Here is a 12,841-nt window from a genome sequence, read left to right as displayed (position 1 = left end):
CTCAGCTGCTCCTCCTGAGAGTGAAGAGGTGACATGGTAGGTCTCAGTGTGTGGTTTTATGGAGGTGGACAGAAAGACGCCGCACTTTGACACAGCTCCCTGCGCTGACTTCCCACCAGCACACAGCGATATCTTACAGTCATTTATTGAGTCTGCGCCCTCACATCATGCTGTCTTAATATCGATTTCAGAACCTTGCAACGCATGCTGCAAGACTGCTGTGGTTTTGTTGCAATTCTTTAAATAACAGGAGCTACTTTATTTGAATCAATAATTCAGATGCCCTGCGTTGTGCCACGTACACGGCTGCTTTGAGCTACAGGAATACAATAAATCGGTAACAATGTTAGGCTAATATAACTAGAGATCATTTCTTTCTGTTCACACCATTTCTTTTTGGTCAGGCCAGTGTGGGACGTGTTAGTTCTGTCTCCCTGATGAGTGGCATCAGGGAGAGTCCTACAGTGTGTTGACACTTGTAATTGTATGTAAATCCAACATGACCTTCTGCAGGCCTCTGAAGCGATGTTCATCTATCTGTGAACATATTCGTGAGTAAGGGTGTTGTCTAGTAATCAGACAGTTGCAGGGTGAGTTTTCAGTGGTGCACTGCCATTGTACTAACCTGAATCTTTCCAGTTTATATCTTACTGTTTAAATGGATAATAAAATATCATCTACCCCTGGTTATGGATGTCACAAACTATGTTTGGCTGTGGTCATGGCTACACAAATTAAATTTATAAAATATTGTTAAAAATTGTTTAAAATGTACAAAGATATTGTTAAACTGAAAAAGAAACTCATTCAGACCCATGCATTTGGTTCAAGCAAATTATAGTCTCCATTTTCATTAAACAACTCTCTTTTGGTGTGAAAGATGGTGAATGTTTTTACCTCAAAATATTGAAAATATATTTATTTTTCAGAGATGAACAAAAAAGCAGTGATGTACTCATAATAATAATACATTTAACTGTGGAATGTTTATTGACATAGAAGATACAGTGTGTACTAAAAGGAATAAAAACTGCTAGCACATAATTTCCAGCCTCAAATGATATATTTTAGGTATTTTTAGGTATAGTTATGTATTTTAGGAAGAGAGAAAAGGAGAAAAATTGCAGTGCACTTGACATTATGGCTGTAAATTCCTGTCACTGAGTGCTTTTTCCTGAAGCACAATTTTACTAACCACACGTAAGGGCTTCAAAACGTGTTGCTTAGATATTAATATTAGTAATGAGTGTTCAGTTATTTTCAATCCAGTCAGTATGAAACCCCCATATTTGCCCTGTGCCCATGCTTGGTCACACTTTCACCTTCCCCAGCACTGAAAGAGTTGCCTCAAGCAACTCCCATAGATGCCTCAAGGTGCCTCTTAGCATTGGGCTAAAACAGTTTATCAAACGCTTTAAGAAGATTCGTAGTATACTTGGCTTCTGTCAGAGTGCACAGGTTACCTTCTGGTAGAGCTTGAATAGCGTTAAGGTCACACTCACTGGTCTAGGAGTGTTGTTAATTTGGTCTGATACTGTTGCTCGTTTAAATTGAATGGATACACTTATGTTCTATTATGATGGAAGTCGCTCTGGAGAAGAGCGACTGTTAAATGCATGTAAGGTAATGTAATGTAAAAGAGTCATAATCCAGTCATGTTCAATAAATACAACTTTACAATCTGAGATGACAATTTGGGCAAAGGCAAAGGTACGACTTGGTTGCGTGGAGTGTGAGCAGCAGGGGGTTGGGGTGGCGGGGGCTTGCAGGGTGCAGGGCTTTAAAAATTTTTTAGAACGGTCAGGGTTCCGTTTCCTCTGGGTTACAAGTTTCCAGCAGGTGAAATTTCCCCAGAGATAGAGAGAGGGCGTGAGGTGAGGCCTGAGACAGGTCTATATAAGTGCCCCTCTTGCGCCGCTCAGAGCACCTCCTCTCTCACTCACTCACTCGCTCGCTCACTCATTTCTGACATCGCCGTCTCCAGCAGTGCACAGAAGGCCAAACCGCCGCTATGAATACCAAGGTCCTCCTGCTCCTCGCTGCCGTGACCTGCGTGGCCCTCGCCCAGAGTACGTCTCTTTCACTTTGCTACTCATATCTGCACTTGCGCTCACCATCGCTGGCTTTAGGTGCAATTCTCGGCTCATGTACAGACCTAGAGAACAACTGCGCTGTCATTTTTATACATGCTGATTTTTTGTGCGATTTTTTTTTTTTTTTTTTGAGAAAAAGATACTGTGACATTCTCTTATTGAACACCTTGATCTGGGTTTTTGGTGGCGTGAACGTGGTTTAACATGCCCTCTCTCTGTGTCCCTCCTCAGCGGGGAGGTCCGGACCTCGGTGTGTGTGTCGGCGTGTCCGGGACAAATTCGGACCTGCCCGGGCCATCCTGGACATCCAGATCTACCCCCCGTCCGCTTCCTGTGACAACATGGAGATTGTGTAAGTGGAATGATGGGCCACGTTTGGTGTTGCAGACGCTCTTATGCAATAGTTGCGTCTGTAAAAATTTTTTTAGCATGATTACACATTCATACAGTACTGCTTTGTACCCTATTATATTATTTATAATTTAATTTATACAATTTAATTAAATTTAAATTTAAAATTTAAATTAATTTTAAATTATAATAATATATTTTAATACTATATTATATTATAATGCTATAATTATATTATAACAATGCATCTACATGATATTATTTTATTTTGTATCATTTAAAAGGGTACATTATGATCACAGAAGATGTGAAATCAGTCTGTGTTCTCATATTTCACTTGTCCTATTCTTTTCCTGAATCCATCCCTGTATCTCTGTATGCGCACAGTGTTAGCCTGAAGAATGGTGTGCAGTACTGTCTGGATCCCAGAATGAAGAAGGTCCAAGATCTGGTTTCCAACCTGCTGAGCATGTAAGTGTATCTATGCATGTCCTGCCTTCTTCCTGAATATTCAGATTTTCCACAATGCACATGTGGCCAACATCTTATTTCTGCCCAAGACCTGCTTTTAAATGCGTTAATTCAATAGTCTGTGTGAAGATTTGTACAGTACATTTATGACTTAAAAAAATCAGACGGGGCAGCAGTGATGGGGGTCTCAAAACAAACTTGACCTTTCTGATCTCGTTGTTCTATCTTCACAGGAAGAGCGCAGAGCCCACCGCCTTACCTGAGGCCGAGACCACTGACGTCTGGTCTCCTGTCTGACATCATTTTTGCTGGCTAATGAGACCATGTTTCCAGATCCTCTTTCTGAGCAACTTTGGCAAATTTACATCAATGTTAAACATTTCAGGAAAGCAGTATTTCTATATTTTATTGCTGTGCACTTTTATTTTCCCATGTTTAAGAATACTCAAGTGTATTGCTTGTTCTACCATTTTTATTGTTATTTTTGCTTATTTTGAATATTGTTGTCATACTTAACAAGCACAATGAAAATAAAATTATGATTTATATCACTGATATTTATGTGTTGCCTGTGTCTATTAATGTTTCTCGAAGAGCAGAATGGCAAAGACATGTATCGGACACACATTTACATTACGTTTACATTTATTCATTAGGCAAACGCTTTTATCCAAAGCGACTTACAAGTGAGGATAATGCAACAGGAGCAAAAAGCCATACACGGTCAACAATATTAGAAGAATTGCATGACAAAGTTCCAAAGGTTGGCCAGGCAAGGTACAAACTAGCGGGTAGAGCTAAGGAGTGCATTAAACCATTACAATCAAACCATTACATTTTTTTTTTCTTTTTTATAGTTTAGTAGGAGATGGGTGGGTGTTTCAGATGCTCAGGTGAGAGCGGAAGAGTTGTGTCTTCAGATGTTTCTTGAAGACACAGAGGGACTCAGCAGAACGGATGAGGTGTGGAAGTTCATTCCACCACCGGGGGACAACGGCGGAGAAGGTCCTGGATGGCGATTTTGCTCCACGATGCAGCGGGACCACCAGGCGCCGTTCGGTGGCAGAGCGTAGCAGTCGGGAGGGAACATAGGGTTACAGCAGTGAGTTCAGATACTGAGGTGCAGTATTGTTGGTCACCCTGGACGCCAGCACCAAGGCCTTGAATATGATGCAGGCAGCTACAGGGAGCCAGTGGAGCGAGACCAAGAGAGGTGTAACATGAGCCTTTTTGGTTGGTTGAACACCAGATGTGCAGCCTCGTTCTGTACACTTATTACATACACTTATTATTGTGTTACTCAAAATTATGCATGCAAGGAAGCAACATACAGAATATGAATAAAGCAGTTTATGTCATGCTTCTGAATGTAAACTATTTTCTGGAAATGAAAGATTCTTCTTTCAGGAAACGAAGATTTGGCATTATTGTAACTTTACACTGTATTTTTTTGCTCAAAAGGGGAAATAGAACTGCACCTTCAGACTGATACAGAAACTAAATGGTGTATATGGTAGAAGACAGATGATTTAATCAAACTGAAATCTGCTTAGTCTGTACTGGTCATATACTGGTGTCTGGTCACAAGGCTATGCAAGTCATTCTTGGTTTTCATAAACATGCTTTCATAAAAACATCTTTATGACATTTGCTTTCATGAAGGTCTCATCAACAAAATATCTCTTTGTAAAATAAGCTGCATTGTAGTCTGTAACCACAGACTCCTCCATTATATTTAATTATATGCTAGTTCCATTCTTTAAATAAAAAATTACTTCTATTATTCAAATAATGAATTGTACTTCAAATAATTAGCCATAAAGAGTAGGTAAAGTAATAACAGTAATATAGTGATGGATATATACCTATAAGACAGTATATGTTGGTATTACCCAGAATACGTTATTTAGGGATGATATATAAAGTGCGGTTTTATGGTGTCCTGGAAAAACAGAGTATTTCTCAAAATGAACTAAACCACAAAACCATATTACAAAATGAGTTTTCCATCAGGATTCAGGACTGGACTAAATAGACCAAAGGACTGCAGTAGCTGTAGTGGACAATAATAATAATAATAATAATAATAATAAAAACACCTGAAATGGCAGATGGCAATCTACACCTATACACCTTTTCTATCTATATCGATACACTGACTTTCATGGATCTCAGAGTGTTTACAGTAAGATGAATGACTAAACTGCCACCAACCTGTGATACATACATTGATGCACGGCAGCCATTTTGCATCAGAATCCTCACCGTACATAAACTGAGAGTTTATTTAGCTAATTAAGGGAAAAAAAATGATTTGACACCCATTGGGCAAAAATACAGAGTGGGCCTGTGAAGGAGAGCCTTCACCACCTCTCCTTTGAACCTAATTGTAAATTGTTAAACAATTAATTGTATGCACTTGTGTTAATTTGTAAGGGAACCAGCTTATTGGGTAATGAGCCACACCTTGCTAATGGAAGCCTGATTAAATACAGGTGTGGCTGGGGAGCAGCACAGGCTTACCTTGTCCCTGCTGTGGGCTTGCATAGGCTGGATTCTTGGTCTGTTTGGGTTTTAAAATAAATTATTGCTTTTTAACCTTTTGTTCTTTTTCTCTGGTTTATGAGGGAAGTATCGGCAAGCTTCTCTGCAGGGCCCAACTCCCAAACTGCACCCCCCCCAAAAATATTAACTGTTGAGTCATTCAAGGCAATCGGTGTATGATTTATTGGACATACTTTAGATCATGGTAATTTGTAGAATGAAATCAATCCTTTTCAATTTAGTTTCAACACTAATATATATATTTTTTAAAAAAACTGCATTTGAGTATCACCTGTATTGTAGACTTCTGTGATAGTATCCATTAATGTGCAGTGTACTGTAAGTACATAATCTGAATAATGGCATTTTCTGAAAAGGAATGGGAGGGGGTGAGGTCAGAGCAACTTTGTATGTCAGTTGTGGCCATTTGGCATCCAGTAAAAAAAATCATATCATAAATAATATCCAAAATATATTTTGAATGAAGTGGGACAGCGCCAACATGTGGTAGTTTGTGGAAGAGCTGCAGAGGAGTGAATGGTTGGCATTTGCCCTTGATTTGAACTTATTATATTTAAAGACATACCTTTAAACACACACATCTTCCACAATTGACTTATGACAGATAACTGTCAAGAGATGTGAAAAATCCAGATCAGAAGTCACGTGGCCGCTCAATCAGACTGATGGGATGCAGCTAAAGACTAAAGCCAGCAAAACCTGCCAGGATCAGGTTTCAAACACACTGCCCTACGCAATTAGTCATGCGCCGCTTAACGTCCATTCGGACAAATGTCCATTCACATATACGTCTGTAGTCCCATAAAGTTCTAATAAATCGCAGAACGGGACGGAAATAAAGCGATTGCACTGCCAGGCGTATAATGGTACAGTACATGGTATACCATATACTGTATATAGTATGGTGTTTGCACAATGTTCAAATCACATAACATCCTATTTGGCTGTATTCTTATCCAAATCTGTTCAAAAATGTTATCCTGTCCACAGAGTCACAGACAGACAAACAGACAGGGGGTGATGACATCACTCAGGAAACACCTGGAGAGGTGAGCATGGACAGGCACATAATTAAAAGACATTCTACATTCTACACATACATTCACAGCAGTGTAGCATAGCAATAAGGAGTGAGGCTTGTCACCAAAACGTTGCTGGTTTGATTCCATGCTGGGACACTGCTGTTGTAAAAGGCACTTAACCCACACTTACCTCCAGTAACTATCCATCTGTATAAATGAATAAAACTATGTAAGTTGACCTGGATAAGAGCATCTGCTATGTAACAATAATGTAATGTAATATAATGTGAATGGATGGACAGACAGACATTTAAACATAAACACTAAGAAATAGACAGATATATAGATGACACATTTGGATAGAGAGTCAGACAGATAGACGCTTATCTCTGACACCATCTGTAATTACGCCCAGTGACATGGTTTAACAGCCACAGACCCTACATGAATGGCAGAATACCAGTTCTAGGGATATTTTCAGCTATTAGAGTGAGATCCCCACGAACAAATGACATCCACAGAATGTTTCTGTGATGTTAAAGCATAATGGCATTTACATATGCATTTAATCATTTGCAATAGGGTTAGGCAAGCAGCTGTTCAGATGCTATATCGCTAGTGCCACCTATGCAATTTTGTCGTGGTGGGAAACAATCACCAATAATGGTGACGTTATTGGCAAATTTAAGCAATGCATGTATTGACCAAGGTGGTGACATTATTGTAATGTTTATGCATGTAGTAACCATGGGGTATAATCTCCATAGTTTGTATACTCTTGGTCAGCTGTACAACACATTCCTATGAACAACAACAATGGCAAATGACATCTTGCCCTTTCATTAAATAACCAAGCTCTGAAGCTATATTTTTACTCAGACATTGCTTAATATTAACTCTATCCCTTTCTGTCTCACTCTGTATGTGTATATGTATAAGTGTGTGCATATGTATACATACAGTATCTTATACACATTCACTCACAAGTGCTTAAGCTGTCCCTCCAGCAAGTGCTATAAATCGTTTGTTGTTAAGTACAGTACATTGCAGTGCAGTACAGAGGACTAACTGTTCCTGCTCTTCACAAAGCAGGCTTGCGTGTCTTTGACTCCCTGGAGAGATCCTCACGTTATGAATTACAGCTCACAAATCTAGCAAAATGCAACCTACACCATATATCTGCAAAAAAAAAAAAAAAATCTTTGTTACTAATACTGTTTGATGGTGTGTTATGTCATTAAGAACAAATTTAACAGCAACATAATCATTTTCAGGCAAGCATTATGAAATTAATAGAATGCTGGAATAGAGCAGTATTTTATAGGTTGACCAAATAATATGAATTTTCCTTTTTTAAAAGATTACAAGTGATTTCCACAAAAGGATCTTGGCAGGATAGCTGCAGTCATGTGTTATTAGTTGTTGTATATTTTATTCTTCAGTAATGTAATAATAGTTTATTTTTTCACCTGAGACGTATGGATACTTAGATGGATACTTTCACTGATTTCATAATAAAGATTATTATTATTATGGGTACTTTCACTGGTATTGTAAAAAACTGGAAGGATGTTACACATTAGTGGACATTGGCATTCAAAGGGTAAAAATAGTCCTATGGAACCACTTTTTGTTCCGTTTCATAGGGGTTTCGGTTTCCATTGTGGGAAATTTCCCCTCTGAGAGAGGGTGTGAGGAAAGGGCAGAGTGAGGTATATATACGAGCCCCCCGGCAGCATTCAGAGCAACACCTCTGTCTCTCTCTCTGTCACTCGCACGCTCCTCTCTGACACCACCACCCGCCGCATCCGCCAAGCCATCACCATGAGCACCAAGGTTCTCCTGCTACTCGCTCTGGCCGCCTGCGCGGCTTCCTCACTGCGTGAGTGCCCGCTGTCTCGCGTTTCTCCGTACTCTTTCGTTCCTTCTCTGTCTCTCTCTTCTCTTTATCTTACGTGTCTGTCTGCTTACTTGTATACCAATTCTGTCTGTCTGACTCTCTATCTATATGTGTCTTGTCTCTATGTATCTGTCAGTTTGTCTGTTTATACTGTTTATACAGTTTGTGTTTATACTTATCTGTCTGACCATCCATTCGCATCACATTATATTACATTATTGTCATTTAGCAGAAACTCTTATTCAGAGTGACTTAGGTTACAATTTTATTCATTTACACAGATGGATAGTTACTGGGGCAAATGTGGGTTAAGTGCCTCATCGAAGTGTACAACCTGAGCACCGCAGTATGGAATCGAACCTGCAACCTTTTGGTTACAAGCCCTGCTCCTTACCACTATGTCACACTGCTGCGAATGTAGATGTAGAATGTAGAATATCTTTTTAATGACATGTCTGTCTGTGCTCTTGTCCGCAGGCCTGGAGGGAGGGTCATCACGGTGTCTGTGCCAGCGCGTTCACGACAGTATCGGAGTCAATCGCAAACTCATCCAGAGATTAGAGATCATTCCCCCATCCAACTACTGCGAGAACGTGGAGATAATGTAAGCGTGGCAACAGCACAGGGGCTTTAAGAAAAACACAAAAACCCTGGGAATGTGTTTGGCTGGACAGACCAGCCTTTCTAAAATCAATGTTGTTATTAAAGGTCATGGATTTGGTATGTTCTCAAACCACTTTCCCTGGTTTTTGTTTACTTATCGAGTTGTCTTGGGGAAATGTCATCTTCCAGCTAAATAAGTGTGATGTATTACTAGTCCTAAGAGTGAAGTAGTGATATTGTTTCTTACTGGTACCAATGGTCCCCCTGGTGTGTTTTCAGTATCAACATGACCAATGGAAATCAACGCTGTCTGAACCCAACCTCTGAGAAGATCAAGCAGCTCCTCAACAAGCTGAGACAGTAAGTTAGTGTGACCTGTGTGGCTTCTTCACCATCACTTAATATGTAACAGCTAGCACATGCGTTGCGCAGTTATTTACCTCTGTCATTTACGGCTGGGGGCATATATTCCGGGATATTTTCCTCTCATGTATTTCAGTATCAGTATGAGAGCAGAACTCTAATTCATCAGCAAATGACAAATGATCATACACGGTAGCGTTTTGTAATACCAACAATGCTGTCACTGTTTTCAGAACTGTATGTTTTGCAATATATATTGCTCATATCTGCAAGATACAAGACACAGGCCAATAAATATACATTATTTATTTTCAGTTTTGTACTTACACAACCGGATATTTCCTAAAACAGCTCAGGTTATGGGGCTGGTGCAAAGACGAAACACCAGTGCCCCCGATCTGAGACTTGGGCTTGCAGCCTGGGTTATCAGTCCAGTTCTCTAACCTGGATCATGTGTTCAGTCTTAATGATACTGAAAATTGTGTTTTCCTCCTATCAGGAGGAGAGCCCGCAGAGAGACCCAGTGATAAAACCTTCGTCAGATACTCCACAAGACCTTCTTCAGAAACCGCAGCTTCCTGTTTTCCCAAGGATATATGACAGGATAAAATGACTTCATCAAACAACATTTTTATAGAGCGTCTTTATATATTTCTGTGTTTATAAATGTGGTCGCTGTTTTTATGCTTATTTTTTATTTATTGTAAATGTATGCTTTTGCTGTTAATAAATATAACGTTTTTGAGAAAAACAGAATATTTGTCATGTTTTTGTTACAATGATGCACACAAGAACATACACACACACACACACACACACACACACACACATTCTGTACATACACAAATTCACAATTATCTTGCATCACTAGAGCCCTTGCATCTTATCTTAATCTTTTAGTATTAAGGTCGACCAGACAATTTATAGTCAGAAAGATCTATATAAAGTCAGTTTTGTAACTGTTTTAAGAGAGGATATTTGTAGCTTGTTTTCTGTGAAAATTCTTGTTCTTGCCTCTCAGTGTCATTGTGTTATGTCAAACTGTTGTATTGTCACCGTGGGCCTGAGAGAAACGTAATTTTATTGGAGAATTGAAAATAAAGTTGACTTTGACTTTGACTTGACTTTGAGAAGGCACAAAAAGGAAATGTCAAGCTGCAGATACCGCTGAAAACAAAAGGTGAGCTACATCATCATTGCGCCCATGTTGAATGACACTTTCGACCACCAAGCAAGAATGTGCACCAATCACAGCCTGCCTTGGTTGCCTGTGTTCCATTAGTTTGTTAGTTACGTGCTGTGGGCTTTCACACCTTGGAATACCACATTACATCATTGCAAAAATGACATTTTCATAAACGCTCTGCATCAAGACAAAAGCCACTCAAAGGTACTTGTGGCATTCAGTGCTATATTTCCACTGTAGATGGAAAGACCCATCATGACTGTATTGGCTATGCATTGTCTGAATGCTGGCACAGTGTGGAAGATTGCAGGTTTGACACAGAGCGTGGGTGGGGGGGGAAGGGGGTTGTGCTTGTTACAGCTGTCTGACACTCTGATGCAGCACAGTCATGGATGCACCACTCTTCATTTCCGTAATAATGTCTTGACAATGTGACAGTGTGAATGTTCCCTTTAGGTTGAAGAACTACTTGTATTACTTGCTGTTTATTTTACTTGTAATATTGCGATGTGTTTTTGATTCTGTGATCTAGTGACTGATGTATGGTAGTAGACTTGGATTCGCTTGTCTAGTCCGGTCGCACAAGTTCACTTGTGGTGGTGCTTTAATGGTGTTATGCTCACACTCACTGCTCTGGGAGTTTTGCTAGCCCAGTCTAATTCTGTTGCTCATTTAACTTGAATGGATACACTTCTGTTTCTTTTGTGCTGGAAGTCACTCTAGACAAGACCGTCTTCCAAATGAATGTAATGTAGTGCAGTGAGTAAGCACTTGTTTTGTAAGAATGGCAGCATGGATGAGGACTGTGAAGGCTATAACAGCAATTCAGTCACAAAGTTGTTTTACTGTGATGAAACTGCAGACAAACACCTTAATAACTCTCCTGCTGAATGTGGTATGTTAATAGTGAAACAGGACTGCATGACACCTGTTGTGCTGGAATGACAGTTAGGGTGAGGCTCTCTGGTGGTAAGACAGTGGGTGGAAGGGTATGGATGTTGCCGTATGAAAAAGATACAGCGTGAGATGGTGGTGGCACCTGACAAAAAAAACCTCCTTACTGCTGTCCAAAGCAGTTATCCTATGGAGAGCTCCCACACATGCATGCACATGTGAATTATGTGAATTTTCCTTATTGTAAGTTTGCATAATTGTATGTTGCTGGCTTCTGTACCATTTTTGGAGCAGTCACAACCATAAGGCATAGAAGAGAGCTAAACAACAGATGAACATGGACTCTTCAGAGGCTATCAATCCCATTATCCCCTGTAATGCTTATTACTCATCAAGTGGCAACACAAAGGCACTCTGTTTTGGAGGCAATACTCAATAAGTGAGTAAGTGACTCAGTAAGACAATGAGTCATTGAGTCATTGAGTCAGCGAGTGAGTGAAACAGAGAGTGAGTGAGAGACACTGTCTCAAAGTCTGCTTAGTCGTAGCAAACGAAATAATAAAACAAGATGCTAAATTTAACATACTAATTTGAAATTTGGTCAAATTGTACAGTGATACCTCAGTTCATCCACTCGACAATACATGTACCAAAAACCAAAGCTGAAATTAATAACTACAATATTATATGGGTTAAGTGAATACGAATACTCTTTAAAATAAGAAAATGAAAGAAGAAAAATGTTTTGCTAATGTTATATTTCTTTATTTATATTATTAAATTTGATGGACCTATGAAGTGTGGTCTGAACAGGAATTGGACCCCCTAAACTTAAAAACACAGTTCAATGAAAAAGAAACCAGAAACAGTGGTTAAAAAAACATTGATTCATCACACTCTCTCTAAGAGGTGAATCTTCCGAACCAAATGCCCAGAAGATTAAACCATGGCAAAAAATGTGTGAACAACCAGGCAAGGCTGCAGATGGGGTCTGTTGTGCAGTAGTACCAGTAGTTACACACTACCCTCCTGTGGCTATCTTCTGTATTACAGTTGTGTGTGTGTGTGTGTGTGTGTGTGTGTGTGTGTGTGTGTGTGTGTGTGTGTGTGTGTGTGTGCATGCGTGTGTGTAGATCACCATACATGATCCAGGGGTGCTCATATGTATGTCCCATAAAAATTGAAAACATGCATTTCAAAGCTTCTTTTATTACTTTTGTCTTAAACTGATATTAAAGAGCCCTGTTAATTGCCATCTGCTTTACTACCAAACCCTGGATTGGATTTGTATTGAGGTGCTCATGTTGTATCATTTGGGAGATGAATAGCGGGGCTGTTAATGTCAGGCAATCATCCAATTAAAAGCCATACAAGATCTCAGATGGAACACCAG

The 12,841-nt window shown here is 39.6% G+C and overlaps 2 protein-coding genes across 2 annotated transcripts; both read left to right on the top strand.

Annotated features, from left to right (window-relative positions):
* Positions 1-1,936: 1,936 nt before the first annotated feature.
* LOC118791669 (interleukin-8-like) lies at positions 1,937-3,339 on the top strand. The gene is made up of 4 exons (XM_036549131.1): positions 1,937-2,069; positions 2,325-2,445; positions 2,832-2,915; positions 3,149-3,339. The coding sequence occupies exons 1-4, from the start codon at positions 2,012-2,014 to the stop codon at positions 3,210-3,212; spliced, it is 327 nt and encodes a 108-aa protein (XP_036405024.1). The 5' UTR covers positions 1,937-2,011; the 3' UTR covers positions 3,213-3,339.
* Positions 3,340-8,267: 4,928 nt separating this feature from the next.
* LOC118790723 (C-X-C motif chemokine 10-like) lies at positions 8,268-9,938 on the top strand. The gene is made up of 4 exons (XM_036547714.1): positions 8,268-8,384; positions 8,880-9,006; positions 9,285-9,365; positions 9,868-9,938. Exons 1-4 carry the CDS (start codon positions 8,327-8,329, stop codon positions 9,893-9,895), a joined length of 294 nt encoding a protein of 97 aa, XP_036403607.1. The 5' UTR covers positions 8,268-8,326; the 3' UTR covers positions 9,896-9,938.
* The last annotated feature ends 2,903 nt before the right edge of the window (positions 9,939-12,841 follow it).

This window comes from Megalops cyprinoides, chromosome 16 (assembly GCF_013368585.1).
Source record: "Megalops cyprinoides isolate fMegCyp1 chromosome 16, fMegCyp1.pri, whole genome shotgun sequence".
In the NCBI taxonomy this organism is placed as follows: Eukaryota; Metazoa; Chordata; class Actinopteri; order Elopiformes; family Megalopidae; genus Megalops; species Megalops cyprinoides.
The sequence above is the reverse complement of the archived record's forward strand: the minus strand, read 5'-3'. Positions and strand labels throughout refer to the sequence as shown.